General features: G+C 46.2%; 2 protein-coding genes across 4 annotated transcripts in view; one reads left to right on the forward strand and one right to left on the reverse strand.

Moving 5' to 3' along the window:
- The window catches only part of ZSCAN30 (zinc finger and SCAN domain containing 30), a 17,254-nt gene continuing 117 nt past the window's right edge, over window positions 1–17,137 (reverse strand). The window contains exons 2-6 of one of the 3 annotated variants that reach the window (XM_074352231.1): window positions 17,037–17,130; window positions 14,618–14,852; window positions 9,112–9,623; window positions 8,544–8,682; window positions 1–2,725 (exon numbers count right to left, since the gene is read on the reverse strand). In XM_074352231.1, coding sequence (XP_074208332.1) covers window positions 1,791–2,725; window positions 8,544–8,682; window positions 9,112–9,519 — 1,482 coding nt within the window. In that variant the 5' untranslated portion in view covers window positions 9,520–9,623; window positions 14,618–14,852; window positions 17,037–17,130 and the 3' untranslated portion in view covers window positions 1–1,790. Of the gene's footprint in view, window positions 2,726–8,543; window positions 8,683–9,111; window positions 9,624–14,235; window positions 14,853–16,303; window positions 16,667–17,036; window positions 17,131–17,137 lie in introns of those variants that run through there. The other 2 variants (XM_074352232.1, XM_074352230.1) reach the window with 2 other exon arrangements.
- Window positions 16,467–17,137, forward strand: part of LOC105062804 (uncharacterized) — a 14,451-nt gene continuing 13,780 nt past the window's right edge. Inside the window, 1 exon segment of the mRNA XM_074352229.1 lies at window positions 16,467–16,596. The gene's annotated coding sequence lies outside the window, so the exon portion shown is untranslated.

Here is a 17,137-nt window from a genome sequence, read left to right on the forward strand (position 1 = left end):
TTAAAACTTAAATTTTATTATAAGACATTTTGCATTACATTCTAATACTAAACAATTGAAATATATATTCAGAAGTATAAAGGTTAAAATCAGTTACTAAAAATTATTTACCAAATAAGATTTCTACCCCAAAAAATATTAGGATTGGGGGGAGAAGCTAATAGAAGTACTCCAAAAATGTTCACAATGTTTCTACGGATGGCGGGATCGTGGGCGATTTACACTGTCTCATTTTCTGTACTGTCAATGTTTACAGTTAATTCACAATCAGGAAAAAAACTATTAAATGGTATTAAAAACATGGACTCATTTGATTGTCACCTATAGGAAAGGCAACTCTGTCCCTTTGAAGGATCTTTTTAAACTGCTGATTGACCTCATTCCATAAAAATCCCACAACCTTTGGACACAAAGGCTGTCCCCCCAGTTTCGCCACCTCTGTCACCCACAACAGCGTCTTGATCACCACTTCTTCACGAGTGACAGTATCAGGACAGGAAATCAGTACATCTTAAAAGATGACTCAGACTTTCTCTTCGGTATTAACTGCCCTCAGTAGTTAACTGTGGGTTAATTAAAACTGCCAAAATAGGAATTAGCAGAGAAGTAGGGTTTTGAGGAAGCTGAGAGGGTAATTCAGCAAAATATTCATTGCTCTCAGGTAGCTTAGTGAGCCTGGTGACAAGGGGAGGGAACAGGGAGTGAGGAATAGTGGAGCCTCAGAAGGCAGACCTCCCATCCCTGTCAGCTTCCCAGTTCCTGGGCTCCAGGGCCATGGGACACAAACACTCCAGTCCCCACTGGCCCTCTAGCCTCCGACATGTAATCTTTCCTTGGTGGACAAACATGCCTTTTTCCATACAACACAGCAGCCTTCCATTACACTAATTCCCCTGAGTACTTCCGGGTCTCTGAGGTCACTCTGGGTCTGAGACAGGCTACCCAGCTCAGTGACACAGAAAGAGAGGAACCAACACTTGTCCTGGTTTCTGGACCAGGGGCTACGAGAACAAATTCCGGCCAGAGAGAAGAATCCAGATGAAGGGACATCTCCAGATCCTCTCCTCACGTCACTGCACATGCTCTAACCTCCGCTTGGAACGGTCTTCTCTTCCTTCTTGCCTTGATCCGCCAACTTCTACCCACCTTTTATGTCTCAACTGAGATTTCGTCTCATTCAGGAAGCCTTTAGTGACTCATGGACCAGGTTAGATACCCCTGCCATGCATGTCAACAGAATCCTGGATTTATCCTACCAAAGCACTGATCACACTTCACTGCAATCACTTAACTCTGGGACGGCAGCAGCCAGGCCTGCCTCAACGGTGGGCATGCAGCACGCGCTCAGTAAATAAGTAGACCTCAGCTGACCTCAGCAGGAAGCTCAGGGCGGAGGAGAGAAAGGGCAAGGCAGTGGAATGAGCTACCATTCCCCAGATACTACTAAACTGATCCAGGGCATCATTCAACACTTCACAACCTCACGAGTCAACATTTCAGAGAACAGAATAACTCCCAGCACATGCCTCCACCTGCCAAAGGCACAGGACGGGCTCCTTGCCACCAGAGGCATCCCCTCTTAGACCATCAGACAAGGCAGGATCTTGTCCCCAATCCTGGACTCACTGTGAATCGCAACACTTCAATAGGCATCTTTGTGTGGAGCTACAATACTTAACTGCAATGGAAGGACAGGAATTCTGCTCTCAGGAAACCTCCATCTTCTGTGGAATCTGACCCATGAAGTGAATTCCTAGAATTTCACAATTGTACAACAATTACCCACAGAGTTAAACCCTGGTGTGAGTTCTCTGATGCTGCATCAGTCCTGATCTATGCCTAAATGTTTTCCCACATTCACTACATTCATAAGGCTTTTCCCCAGTGTGGATTCTCTGGTGCTGGGTGAGGGCCGAGCTCTGATTGAAGGATTTCCCACATTCATTACATTCATAAGGTTTCTCTCCAGTGTGAATTCTTTGATGTTCAATAAGGATAGAGCTTCTACCAAAAGCCTTACCACATTCGATACATTCATAGCCTTTGTCTCCAGTGTGAATTTTCCTATGCTGAATAAGGGCTGAGCTCCGGCTGAAGGCTCTCCCACATTCGCCACATTCGTAAGGTTTCTCTCCAGTGTGAATTCTGCGATGCCTGATGAGCTCTGAGCTGCCCCTGAAAGCTCTTCCACATTCACAACACTCATAGGGTTTTTCACCACTGTGAATCCTCTGATGTCTAACGAGGTCCGAGCTCAGACTAAAGGCTTTGTCGCATTCTTTACAGGCGTAAGGTCTCTCTCCAGTATGAATTCTCTGATGTCTAATCAGCTTGGAGCTCTGGCAAAAGGCTTTCCCACAGTCAAAGCACTCATAGAGCTTTCCCGCCGTGTGAATTCTCGGTTGCGTTACAACGTCTGAGTTCAGACTGAGACCCCCTTCACTTTCATTACCTTGCAGTGGCTCTTCTGTGGAGACCTTCTTGTTGAAGCTTGCCAGACTGAAATGTCTTCCCTGGGAAGGATGCTGACTCATTCTGTTCCCCGCAGCACTTCCTCTTGGCTTCTCAAAGTTGCCCAGACCTCCCAAAGCCTCTTCAACTACCTGTCCTGAAGGACCTTCCCCAGGGAGTCTCCCTGGGGCTCTCATGGGTGCCGAGGCCACACATTCACATTCAATACTTTCTTGCGTTGCTGTCAATAGTCTGTCTGCCACCAGCTTGCCATCTAAAAATGCGAATAGAAAATGCAAGTATCATTTGCTCCCCTCGTTGGAAGAAAAGAACCAATTAGAGCAGGAATAGAAAAGAAACCAAATGAAATAGCTATTTACCTAGTAGGAGGAAAAGTCTTAAAAAACTAGCTTCCCTGTCTAGAATTTAGAGAAGTGGCCTGAAGCAGCGAGATGCGGCACCTCAGAGTAATTCAGACACAATGAGAGTCAGCATTGGAAAGGGGGGATGGTGAACACGGAAAGGCATTAGTTAAGGGAGATGGTGATCAACAGGGGTAGCAGTGAGAGACCAGTAAGCCAGGAGACAATCTCGGGTTAGAGGAGAAGATGAGGTTTTAGATAATGAGGGGAAAGGAAGAGGCATTAAGGAGTAACTAGAATAAAGAAAGATGAGAGTAGGGATATAGCTTAACGGTAGAGCTGTGTGCTTAACGTGCACTAGGTCCTGGGTTCAATCCCCGGCACCTCCACTAAAAAAAAAAAAAAAGTGTCTAAGAGTTTTGACTTGGTAGTGCTTCTAGAAAAACAGGAGAGCAGAAGATACAATTAGAAAATGCTCTAGGGGTTAGAACTGGACAGAGATAAGTGGTGCAAAGGTAGTCACAGATTCTGGCAGGTTCTAAGTTGATCAAATGATTATAAGCCAATAGAATAAGACGTGCAGAGCACAAGAAAAGGAATGCTGTGAGTTCCTGGCTCAATCTGGGGTCAGGTGGGAGTCTTATATGCTCTTTTTTATGTATAAATGGTCAAAGAAAATGGATGGAAACAAGAGGCAGATGTGACTGGCTGGTGCCAAACCTTCAGCTCTCATACAACTTGCCCCTCTCATTTCTAGATTTCTAGTAACTCAGAAAAGGAAACTACTAGATAATGGCTGAGGCAATGAATTATTTTGAGTGGAGAAAAGCTGTAAAACTGTGAAAGTTACTTCCATCCTCCCCAAAGTCCTCTAAACCTATATGCATTTTACAGATCAGGAAACTGAGGCTCAGAGAGGCTGCGTAAGGCCACAGAATTAATCACTGGTTGAGTCAGGATTCAAACAGAGATGCTGAACATCAAGGCTTGCAGTTTCCCTCTAGGTCATCTGCCTTCCCTACTGGAAGGAAGCAGGGCTGTAGTTGCACTGAGACAAAAAATAATTTAAAAACCCTTTTTATTTAGCTTTGGAAAAGTTAGTTTTTATATGAAAAGAAATATTTCTTTCTGATATTCTTAGAACTCACAATACTTCAAACGCACAATAAAGTCTCACGATGATTACTTGGCCAAAGGAGAGGGCTAGCCAGCTTCCCTTGTCCTCACTCCTTACCAGAAATCCCAGATGGACAGCACCACCTCTTAGGACAGAACACTAATGTACACACTGTTCCTGGGTCTTACATAGAAGTTTAAGTTTCCAGGCTGTGCTTGTTCAAAGGGGACAATTTATGAACCAAAGCATAATACATAATACAGGTAGAAGAATCGTAAGCACCATAGTGGTGAAGTCGGAGACCCGGTGATCTAATGAGAAATTTTCTGAAAGTAGTAAATAGGTCAACATATAAAGAGTATAAATTGTAAATGGTATAAAGTGGTAATAAAATCATGCAGGGACAAAATTAGGGCTGTGAAAATCAGAACAGCAATGTAATTTATAGGATTTAAAATACCTCTTCAAAGTCTGTAACTACATGAAGTCAAATTATGAGACCAGAGAAAACCATGATCTTAGATAAATTGATCAGAAAAACATTAAGATTCCTATTCTTTCAGAAAGAAAAATACCTTATGATATGTGGAGTCTGAAAAAGAAAAAAGAACACTCTAAACTCATCTACAAAACAGAAACAGACTCGCAGACACAGTAAACAATCTTATGGTTACAGGGGAAAGAGGGTGGAAAGGGATAAATTTGGGAGTTTGAGATTTACAAATTTTAGCCACTATATATAAAAATAGATATAAAAAAGTTTCTTCTGTATAGCACAGGGAACTATGTTCAGTATCTTGTAACAACATTTAATGAAAAAGAATATGAAAACATATATATGTGTGTGTGTGTGTGTGTATATATATATATATATATATGCATGACTGGGACATTGTGCTGTACACCAGAAATTGACACATTGTAACTGACTATACTTCAATTTAAAAAAATAGTAACAAAAAAAATTTTATTCTTTCAACTATATATTTACATTAATACAAAAATATTAGGATCAACAGTTAACTGGAGTAATTCCTGGAAATGACAAAGGGAGATTAAAAGTAGAGTAAAAAATGATTACTTGAGTATTTAGAAATTCTGGTACAGAAATAACTCAAGTAATCTAATATCTTCAGATTATAGGTACAGATTATAGATGCACTTTGGAGGAGAAATAAGCCATGGTTTTCTCTGTAGAAGAGTTCTTTTCTATGACAATCGCCTCCCCCCACTATTTCCCTACCTGTTCCATGACCTGTATGGCCTAAAACCCTTTTAACTAGGGTCATGGGCTTTAGCTGCTCATTGACAAGTATGCTTTTAGCCTTAATGCTGTGTAGATGATGCTCCACTGCCCCCCCATCCCCGTTACAGGACGGTGCTTCCTTCCCCCAGCTGCTGTGAGCGCTGGCTCCTAATGACCCGCAGCTGCCCCCTTCTCAGGAGAGTTGCCCTGGCTGATTAAAGCCGCCTGGCCTAGGAAATTACCTCCATCCTCACCGGCCCCCCCAGCCCCTGCCTCAAGAAGAGACAACTCAATAGTCCAGTTATGCTCTAGGGGATCCCCCCAAGAACCCCACCTCATGGATTAAGCTAAGGCTAGGTTTTACCCGAGAGCACATCACTGCTTGATCTTTTCCCTTCCTAACCCTACCTCTCTCACTCCATTACAGATTTCTCATGAAGAGCATGCCCTCAGTAAATCACCTGCACTCAAATCTCCATCTCAGGCTCTTCCAGCAGGACATACAGTTAGGCTAGTGAAGAACCTACAGGAAATTATATATTATAGATTACATAACCAAAGGTGTAAGGTTGTAAAAATGACATGGTGACTCTTACAGTCCCATCACGGTGGATCCCTCCAATGATTTAAACGTTATGACCTAGGAGAAAGATGTGAAATGATCCACACTAATTCTTCAGAGGCGGAGCTAAGACCCTCAAGACTAAAGGGAGATCAGCATAATGAGATTTATCAGGAACCCAGTCAAGGCCATTCAAAACCATCTACTTAGGGATCAGCCATAAATGTAAGATGAGGAAATTTTGCTAAGGCCCAGGAAGGCTGAAAGATGGAATCAACTGCAGCCATAAGCTCACTGAGTCAACAACCTAATGCCACTGTGAAGGGGCAAACAAAAAGATACAGAGTGCAACAAGTGTCAGGGGATGAATCCACCTTACATTTTAAACTAACCAGATCCTCATTGGAGTGCTTTTATTTTTTGATCCCCGTACTTCAAATGAACATGGAGACACTGAAGCATGTCCAGAGAAATGAGCTACGAAGATCAGAGAGATGGAACACAGACGGAATCAGAGGCAGTGCAATCATCAGTGAGAGCAAAGTCAAAGGGCAGGGTACTCACTACCCTCAAGTAGAGGTTATGCTTTATGAGGACTCTGCTAAACAAATAAAATAAAATGGAACGAAATTAAAGCTGGAAGTAGTTCATATGGACACAGAGAAGTAGCTTAATACCATATTAGTTTGCTGGTCTTCCTGCCATAACAAAATACCACACACTGGATGGCTTAAGCAACAGAAATTTATTTTCTCACAGTTCTGGAGGCTGGAAGTCCAAGATCAAAGCATTGGCAGGTTTGGTTTCGTCTGAAGCCTGTCTCTCCTTGGCTTGTAGATGGCCACCTTCCCCCTGTATCCTAATACAGCTGTCCCTCAGTTTGTGTTGTTAATGTCCCGATCTCCTCTTCTTATAAGGACACCAACCATATTGGATTAGGGCTCACCCTAACAATCCCATTTTAACTTATTTACCTCTTTAAAGGCCCAATCTCAAATACAGTCACATTCTGAGGTACTGGGGGCTAGGGCTTTAACACAGAAATTTGGGGCAGGGGCAGAGTATAGCTCAGGTGGTAGAGCACATGCTTAGCATACACAAGTTCCTGGGTTCAATCCCCAGTACCTCCAATAAAAATAAATAAATAAGTAAACCTAACCACATCCCCCCCCCAAAAAAATTGTGGTGGGGGGACATAATTCAGCCCATAATAAATATCAATATGAAAAGCCCAAGAAAGACTTTAAAAAATTATAGCAGTCTCTGTTATTCAAGACCTTAAAAGAAGGAAATAGAAATATGCTACCCTAACTGACTTACACATTTACCTACTTCAAGGCAGGGGACTTCAGGAGATGATTTTTTTAAATCCCCTTTATGTAGTTCTTGCTCGATGCAGAAGATATTAAGTGGGCTCACTTCAATGACGTGTCAGGGAAGGCCGGGAAGGTGTTTAGGCCTCGGTATATAGATGCATGGATTCCCTTGCTGAATTGCCAAGGTCCAAGGTCTGGCCCTTGACCTTGTGGCCTTGTAAACCTAACTTTATCATCATACAATGAACAGATTTACCTCTGGGGGTTAACTCTCATTAGCCAAGCTCGTGAAACTGAACAATGAAACCATAATAAGAATTAATGAGTCATGTAACCATCACACAGACCAGACTAGACTAATGCATTTTCTTATTATAGCTAAACGTCATGGGAATTTAATAAGATTGCTTGGTAAAGATAAAATCAGAAGGGTAGCTGGGTGTAACAAAAGCTTAATGAGAACAAGTTAATAAGCCTGATGTATCTGCTGCCCATAGGAATGATTTGGCCAGTAACAGCATCAAAGCCCTTTTGGTCAAGCTCACATCCACCCTTCAGTGCCCTGCCTGTGATACTAGAACATTTCTCCCTGGCCAGCAGGCATGATGTGAGCTTTACCAGTAGGGGCGCCAGACAGACACTGGAGGAGGAAGGGACTTTTCTTTCTGGTTCTGGTGTGCTTTTGTCCCGGCAGCATGGTGAGCACTCAGCAGTGCTCACCTCCGGTTAGTTTCAGGGGCACCATCCCCAAAAGTTTCCAGCAAGTTCTGGGTCATGGTACCTCTGCAAGAGGGGGCTTCTGTCACCCCAGAGGGTAAGTTCTGCTCCCCAGCACACACACACGCCCTTCCCTTGTATCCGTGAATGGCTTCTCTCTGTACCCCAAAGACAGTTTCCCAGCAAGTTGGCCAGCACAGCACTTCGGCGAACATGTCCATCCAGCTGTTTCTCTTCAACAAGCCCTGGGTCTCAGCTCTGACAGGGGAGGGGAGGATGCGGCACCCTCCTGCAGATCTATTCCTCCCTTGGACGCTTGGCCTCGACCCCAGAGACTCCTTATGTGTGTTATTTCTGTATACTTTATGATTGTTTTTAATCAATAATTAATCCCCTGTCACAGTTAATAATTCTTAATATTAAACTTTCCCTGTTCAAGCTACTATGTGGTTTCTGATACATTATTCATCTCCATCTGAGGGACTGCCTTGCCAGTAGGACCATAAGATTAAAAAACCAGAAAACTGGTCTTTGAATATTATGGATATTATTAGAGAATTTTATTAGAGACCTTAATTCTTAACCCCCAAATCAGATATTATATTGGAATTGCAGATTCTAGGCAGAGTTAATGGAAGAATATTTCTAGGCAAGGGGGCCTTTCCACCAGACTAATGAAAGCCACAAGTGGTTGTCGTCAAGAAAATGAACCACGCCATGGATTTAAGCCCTCCCCTCCATTCTCAACCCCAAACAGACTGTGGCTCCTCACCTCGCTCATAGAAAGCCTGGGCTTCCTGCTTCTTACTCTTACGCTGGTTCTCCAAGGGCTGGAGCTGGATACTCAGTGACTCCAGCGCTCCCACAGATGTCATTTCCTTCCAGATCATTCCTTGGCCGTGAGCCGTGTCCTAGGAGTAATCAAGCACCAACACTATGATTCTGAGAACAGACAAGAGGAAAACCCCTTGAATAACAGGGCAGGGCAGCCAGAGTCAGAAACTCATTTGGATGATTAGAAAGAAAACAATAAACTAAAAAAGCCCTACTGACTCGATCCCAGTGGACAAATAATAACCTGAAAGACAAAAATGTTACGATTCTCTGGCAGCCGAGTCAAGGCCACTCAGAACGGCTTCCCCAGCAACTTACAATTGGTAAAACAAGCAAACAGAAAACACTTGCTTATGGAGGGACAGTGTAGCTCAAGTGGTAAAGTACGTGCTCAGCACACACAAGGTCCTGGGTTCAATCCCCAGTACTGCCATTAAACAAATAATTAAATAAACAGATCTAATTACCTAACCACTCCCCCTACTGGAAAGAAAACATCTGCTTACCTGTTGCTGTGGCTCATCAAGCTCTTTCTCCAGCTCCTCCAGCATCACTACGGCTTCCTCTCCACTCTCTGGCCGGTTCCCCTGAAACCAGGCCTGCAGCTCCTCAGGCAGGCTGGCCAGGAACTGCTCCAGCACCAGCAGCTCCAGGATCTGCTCCTTGGTGTGCACCTCCGGCCTCAGCCACTGACAGCACAGCTCGCGGAGCCGGCTCAGGGCCTCCCGGGGCCCCACGCAGTCAGAGTAACTGAACTGTCTGAACCGCTGGCGGAAGGCCTCCCGGCTACAGGCCTTTCCGTGAAGGCTAAAGTCCTGCCCCCAAACATAATTTTCTTCTTCAACCTTCACAATTATGAGTCCTTCTTGTTCTTTTGGAGCATGGTAGGTCAAGGCTGCAGACTTTCCTGCCATTCTGCACAGAGATGGTCTGAAGAAGCTGCCCAGTCGAGCAGGGAGGGGATGGGATGGAGGTCTGCGTCTGAGACCTTTTTGAATTCCAGCTCTCCAGGGAGCTCCTGAGGTGGAAAATGCTGATGTTACACAGGGAAGAAAATGTGCTTAGAATATAAACTCAGGTGTTTAAAGACCAGCTGCCATGGAGTGAAGCACTGTAAAGAAAACTGCCCAAAAGGGAGCTTCCGTATAAATGATACATTTATAGGTGATTCAGGAGTTTCTCAGGATGTGAAATAGAAAATTTAAGTATCACTGAAAACAATTCAACCTCTGGTAACAATGTGAGGGATGACATCAGGGATGATAAATAGTGCTGAAAGATCATGGGAAGCAGGGAAAACACTCTAGTATATTACTACTTCTCAGAATAAGCTCCATTTTACTGAGCACCTACCAGATGCCAAGCACTAGCTAGATACTTAACATAAATTTTCTATAATTTCCCTAATAACTCTATTAGGACAGTCATAATTATGCCCATTTTCCAAACGAGGCTACTGAGAATCATGAAGGGAGCCAGTAAGATGCAGAGCTGCACTCTGAACCAGAGTGTTTAGTTCTTTCAATTAAGCCACAGGGTCTCCCCAAGGAAGGGAATTTGCACTCAGGAAACGCCTATCACGGGCCAGGCACTTTACAAATACAATTTTATTGGGGTTTGTAAGTAACACTAATAGGTGTGTATTATCACCCCCATTTTACAGATGAGGAAACCGAGGTTCTTGAAAGTTATGTAATTTGCCCAACATCCCAAACTGGTATACAGCAAAGTCAAGGCTAGGATAGCCCAACTCTAAAGTACTTGCTTTTTATAAAAATTATAGAATGGGTTAATGCCCAGGACAATCTTGATTGATACTATAAATTAAGAATGATGTGAAAACGTTAGGGAAAGGTCCTGGAGAACGGCCAGGGTGAAGGTACAAACAAGGAAGAATTATTCTTGACTTTAAGTCACAAAGTTGTAAGACAGCACAAAGGAGAGAGAAATGGATTCCTTCATCCATTATCTCAGCAAATACTTGAGCTATGTGCTCGGCATTATCCTGAACAGACTCTCAGGATTAAAAGGTCTGTCTTTAAAGGACTCCTGGTTTAGTATGGGGAAGTGACAGGTAAACAGGCAAACACAGTGCAACAAATCCAAGGATGGAGCAAAGCAAAGTAGTACAAGGAAAGACACCAAGACCCGGGGGAGCTGCCTGCCTGGGAGGAAACATCTCAGCGGAGTCTGATATGAGTGAGGCGGGTGAAGATGCAGAAACAGGTCATTCAGGCGAGGACAGTGGGAGTGAGAGGATGTGGCCAACCGAGGAAACTGCAGGTGATTCAGAGAGGCCAGATTGTCACCTTGCCATGGCTCAGAATCAGCTACCGAGCCTGGACCTCAGGAAAGACTTACTGAATCAGAATCTCCATGGCTGGAGTTTCAGTAAGTGCCACAAACGCTTCTGATGTGCAGCCAGGGGTAAAAACCCTGAGCCAGAGCCTGGGGCCGAGTTAAGGAACAGTGAGAGAGGATGGACCTAAAAACAGACAAACCTGGGGGTACTTTTCTTCTTTATTTTGCAATATTTGAAAAGTGCTAAACTCATTTCCTTAGTTATTATGACAAATTACATTTAAGAAATCCCACAACAATACATCGTCAGATCTGTGCATCGTGTATGCAGCATTTACCAAAGGCTGTATCGTACTGATGTGTGCTCTCTACCTAATGATCACTGGTTGGTGTCTTGTATCTTGCCTTTATTTTCAAAATGTTTGTGATAGGATTTAATTTTTATTATAAATATTGTGCTTCAGCAACTTGTTCTCCATGGGTGGCTGAAGGGAAGTTTCTCATTATGAAGGACTGTCGCTGTTCCTTCTCCATCTCCTTCACAAGTCCACCCTCCTCTACATCAGAGTTCGAGAGGTCAGCCTTAAGTCCACCAGTGTTCTCACTCCCTCCCAGGCAATCTCATCCTTACCTTGTGTTACCAGCCATCTCTAGTCTGGACCTCCCATCTGAGCTCCAGCCTAGTTTACCCATTGTGACTCACTTCCATCCTCTTGAATTTCTCAAAAAGACCTCCAACTCAGCACAACCATGACCACTTGATGATTCCTGCCATCCCAACCTGCTCTCCTCCCAGTGGTCCCCTCCCAGGAAGTAGGAACCACCATCCGCTGCACTGCCAGAAACCTGGAAGCATCCCTAACGCCTCTTTCCTGTATTTAATGCAAATTAAGTCCTACTGACTCGATTTCCTCTCTCTAGAAGCTGCCCTTCCCCATCTCTGCCACAGCCATCTGCATTCCAGCAACTACCCTTTCTGTCACACTGCACAGTAATCCACAATCTATTCACAGTGTAACCACAGTGACCTTTCCAAATGGCAAATCTCATCTTGTTCCTCCAACCAGTTTTAATAAAGCAAAAGCAAAAACAGGAAGAAAATCCTTTAGCCACGGGGAGACTCTCTTTGATTGTGCTCATCTCATCTTACAGATGCCTGGGCAGCACCCCAGCCTGAGTCAGAACCTCCTGGGTGACATTACATACTTGTAAAATGTTCCACAAGTGATTCTGCTGTGCAGGCAGGGTTGAGAACCCTGGGCCAGCCAAGGAATCATGAGAAATGCACTCCTTCCCTCTCAGAGCACATCTCTCACTTTGTCAGTATACATGCTGTCGTGGGACTCCTGGGTTAACACCTATCTTCTCCACGATTAGACTGTAAGCTGCATCAACGTTCTGGCTCACCACTTTCTCTCCATCACCCAATCGAAGTGTGAGAATCCAAAGAATGAGTGTCGCTATAGTCAAGAAAGGAGAGTTTCAAACAGGCAGTGGTCAACATCGCCAAATGGATAATCAGGTCTGAAAAATGTCCCCGTTTCTCATACTGCAGGGAGGTAACAGCTCACAGGAAGAGCACCAGTCTTGGAGTCCAGTGACCCAACAATTTGGAATCATAGGGTAGCCTCTTACTAGCTGTATGACATTAGTCACCACTGAAACTTTCTGAGATTCTATTTCCTCTCCTAAAAATGGAGTTATAAATGCTTTCATTGCAGTGCTCTTATAGGAACTGGAAATAACATTAAAAACCTAGAGTAGTGCTTGGTGTATTAAGCATGTCTTTTTATTCTGATGCTTTGACATCTGGGGCCTTGCTGATACTGGAAGGACAGCCCTTCCCAGGGTTAGCAGAATCCAAGAAATAGTAAACTAGCCTGCAAGCATGCCTTTCACATGCAGACCAACCAATCCAGAACCACCCCACCCCACCCCGCTGCCCCTCACCTCCTCTATGGGGCTTTCACAGCCAGGGTAATCCTGGCCCTGCCCTAACCACTCCCTAGGCCAGGTGCCAGACAATTAGGGACAATCCCTATGCCTCAGAGCTCACTGACATTATTCAAACCAGCTCATCCTAAATCTGTTAACTTTGCCTCGCCAGTTTCTTCCCACAGAAACCACCGTAAAGCACCTTCCTGCCCACTTTCCCCTCACTTTGCCTCCTGACTGACCTTGGTGCTTCACCACGTGGCTCTGTGGGGCATGGCATGCCCTGCCCTCCTGGGAACTGTAACAAACTACCTTTTCAATGGCAATCATCTCCTGACCTGTTGGCCTCACCATACCTGAATAAGAAACTTAACATTTTAAAACACTTGGCCCAGAGTAGGTACTCAATACACAGTAGACACGGGGCAAGGAAAAGGTAAATTTCATGTCAGAAGACATTAGTTATACTATACGGTAAGTTTACTGGGGAAACCTACCAGCCAGGGGTGAGGAAAAGGAGCATAGGTTCCCTATCCTTCCATCATCCCATAGAAGGGAATTCTGGAGAGAGGCACTGGTATTTCAGGGGAGAGCTCCTTTTATCTTCTTATAGTGTAAATGAGAGAAAGCAGCCTTGTCAATGGGGGGCATAAGTCAACTGCTTTGGACCAGAAGTGTGGATTTAAGTGCCAGTTGTTTACGGAGCTGCCTAGGGAACCCAGTTGGGGGACTGGAAGCCTGGGAGATGAGATTCTGGTCCCAGTGACCTCTTAGTTCAAGCAACCCAAGAACCTCCAGGGCCCTTCTGGACAATCCTGCTGGCTGCAGTATAATGCATGGGCAGTGTCTGCTTACTTAATTGTAACAGAAGACACTAATTGAGCTTTTATTATAGAGTCAAGCACTGTCTACCAGTTAAGTCAAGCACTTAAAACAAGTGTCTTCAGTCATTTCACCTTCACAGCAGTCTACGCTCTAATCTAGGTTTTTCTGTTTTACAGAAGAGAAACAGAGAAGTTAAGTAATTTGTCTCAGGTCACATGGCTTCTAAGTGATGTAGTCTGGACTGTTTTGAAACCAAATGGTCTGATTCCAGAGTCCCTACTCTTCGATGTGTACTCTGCTGACCTGCCCTTTCACATCTGCCTCCCCCACCAAACCAGAGCCCTTTCTAAGAGAGCTTGTGTTTTTGCACATTACCGTAACAATATTTATTGAGTGCCTACTTTGGTTAGGCACTGTGCTAGATGCTGATCAAAGACTCACACCACAGAACTTAAAAATAGTAGGAATCAGATGTTAAAAAGCGCACAGAATCACCTGATTTAATCGCGGTAAGAACTACAAGGGGGAGAGGAGAAAGTGCTCTGAGAGTGACAAGTAAAGAATCTAACCTAGACCGGGGAAGCCAAGAAGGAAGGCTGAGCCCGGACTCAAGAGCGAGCTCTGGGCCCGTGAAGTGGGAGGGAAGAGTCCATCAGCGCCTCTCCGACTCCTCTGCTAGCAGCCTGGCACACAGGAGGCGCCCGGTGAGAGCCTGCCGAGTCAGCGGACACCAGGGCGGGTGGAGGAACCCGCAAGCGGACAAACGCATGAAAGGATGTACGGATGGATGGGCGGGCGGACGGTAGCGTCGAGGAGGGGCGGCCGCCTGGTACAGCCGCAGGCTCTGCCCGGGGCCGAGGCAGGCGGAGGCGAGGCGGCGGGGAGGGCTGAAGCCGGACAGGAGTGGTTTGGGAAGCACCCGGGGCTGCGCTGCCGGACCGCCTCACTCACCCTTCGCTCCGGGGGCTGCGGGGACCCGCCCCAAACAGGGAGCCGAGCGGCCTCGGGCCGCGCGCGCCGGAAGTGGGCGCGGCACGCCCCTCTAGGCCGCCGGGAGGGCTGCAGCTCTGTGGCGGGCGCGCGGCTACGGGTTCGGAGGACGGTGTGAGCGGCCCCGCGGGAAAGAGCGCATCTCCGGGTGGGACTTGGTGGGAACAGCCCGGAGTCCAAAACCGTTGACGGGAGACTGAAAGAGGAAAAAAGAAATAGAGATAGAGCTTAGTGTAGCATCAAGGAAATAAAAATAGAATCCATTGACTGTCAGCAGTGACAGTTCTAGAAGCTACGAAGAGGAGTGTAGGGGAAGGGGCCCAGGTATGGCGAGGATGCCAGGCGGAGATCGACCCTACCGCCGACTCCTAGGGCGAGCGTGAGGGGCCAGGGCCGAGCGGGAGAAGGTCAGTAGTGTCCCCGCAGAACTCGCTACTCAAGCTTAGCGGTGCCTAACGGAGCGCAGTGTTTCTCACGTAGGGAGCAGCAGGACCGAGAGCACAGCGTGGGGAGTTCTGGGCACGCTGGTGAGTTAGGAATGCACTTAGTAACCGTGCAAGCCATTTACATGTGAGCCGGCCAGAACTGTACTGTGGGGCAGTATCTGACAGTACTTTGTGAAGTGAATAAGGTCCTCACCCTGATCCTTTAGCCACAGTGGGGACTGTATTGGCAAGCCGACTTGCTTAGAAAGAGACCCCATGGCCTATTCTTGATTGCAAAATAGGTGAAAATCCAGTTTCCAGCAATGTGGGAGCCCATGATTGGGTTAACAAATTGTAACAGACCCCAGCCTCTTGTCTACTTTAAGAACAAATGTGCTTAGTAACTGCTTTGCAAGCAGGCGCCTATGCGTCCGCACTTCTGTCTCCTTGCCATAAAAAGCAGAGACAATGCCTTGCTTGCATAGTTGAGGTTTTAGATAGCACTCTGCTCATTGCAAAGCAAGACCCAGGTCCTCAGCTATAAACACTGGGCTTGCCTGCTGTTAGATAGTCTGTTATTCTCAAAACAAGGAACTGGCTGGTCTGGTGGTCTGCTTTAACATATCTCTAAGAATGTATCTTGTTCCCCTCTGCTCATGAATTCCCTAAAGATAAACGAAACCTGTGTACTCATTGTGACTTCTGCAATCTCGATCTTTCCCTAAATTCCTGCATTTCATCATACAACTGTTAATGATTTTTCCTTTGATTATACACAATAAATGTGGGAGCATTTGAGAGGCTCGTGAAGTTGGCTCCCAACTGCCTCTCGCTCTCTTGACTTTTTTCACAGAGTACTGAGTAATTCATTCCATCTCGGTGGGACTTCTGCTGGTCCGAACACACACAGCAATTCATGGATTAATTGCTGAGCATTATTTATTTTCAGGGTAGTGGTTCTCAAAGTGTGGTCCCAGGACCAGGATCACCTGAGAACCTGGGCTCCCACATCAGACCTACTGAGTCAGAAACTACGGTGAGGCCCAGCAGTCAGTATTTGAACAGAGGCATGCCACTGCTCTGGGGGCAGAAATCAGAGGACAGGAAGAAAGTTAAAATGGAAGCGCACCAGCAAATCTGACTGATTTGGGGGGGCAGGAAGGACGGGGAACAGATGAGAGAGAGAGAACTAAAGAACTCACTATGCAATCAGAAAACCTACCCTGCCCCAGAGAGCTTTCCCGAAAGATGTTTTCCAACATTCATGTCAAGAACCGGCAGACAGGGCCAGCCAGGTCCCTCGCTACAGCTAGGCTGGGGCCAGCTCCGCGAATGCTCAGGGGTTAAATCTCGGCATCTCCCCGCCTCCACCTCACCCTGCCGCCTCCCCGCGCGTGCGCACGTGCGAGGTCGCGTGCCATAGAGCTGCACAAGCCTCCCGGAGTCCTAGAGCGGACCTGGCAATGGCGGGTTTGCCGCGAGAGAGGCTTGACTGCGACCTGAGAACACATCGAGGTAGGGAAGGCGGGGGTACTCGCATGGTTTCCACTCCGGAGCGGCTTCGCAGCGCCGCCAGAGAACCGTGTGCGGTTTCTTGAGTCCTTAGGGAGTCCAGGCCCCCAGGTGCGGCTCCTGGGCACTGCGAGCTCCTCGGTTCTTGGCCTAGTGTGCTTTCGGACCCGGTCTGCCCTTGCCCGGCCTGGGGTTCGTCTGAATGAGCACCGGAAACTGGGGGCGGGGAGATCCAGAAGCTGGGATGCGTCCACCCGAACCAGCGGACGGTGCTGAGAAAGGGCAACCTGGACGTGTGAGTGTGCGAAGACCAGAAGCAAGGAAAGAGATCGTTGATGATGGATCAGGAGTGTCATTTGGTGTAGGAAAGACAGCGAGTAACTTAGCTCACCGACAGGACAAAATTCTACAATCTCCTCCCTGTCGTGTCTTTCCAATGATACCTTGATTTTGGTAGCATCAACCTCCTGGTTGTCTTTGAAGGTCTTTAGGCTGGGTAACGGAGAGTGCATGTCCTAGAGGAGTGATGCCTGATTCCTGGATG

Source organism: Camelus bactrianus, chromosome 24, assembly GCF_048773025.1.
Source record: "Camelus bactrianus isolate YW-2024 breed Bactrian camel chromosome 24, ASM4877302v1, whole genome shotgun sequence".
NCBI classification, from domain to species: Eukaryota; Metazoa; Chordata; class Mammalia; order Artiodactyla; family Camelidae; genus Camelus; species Camelus bactrianus.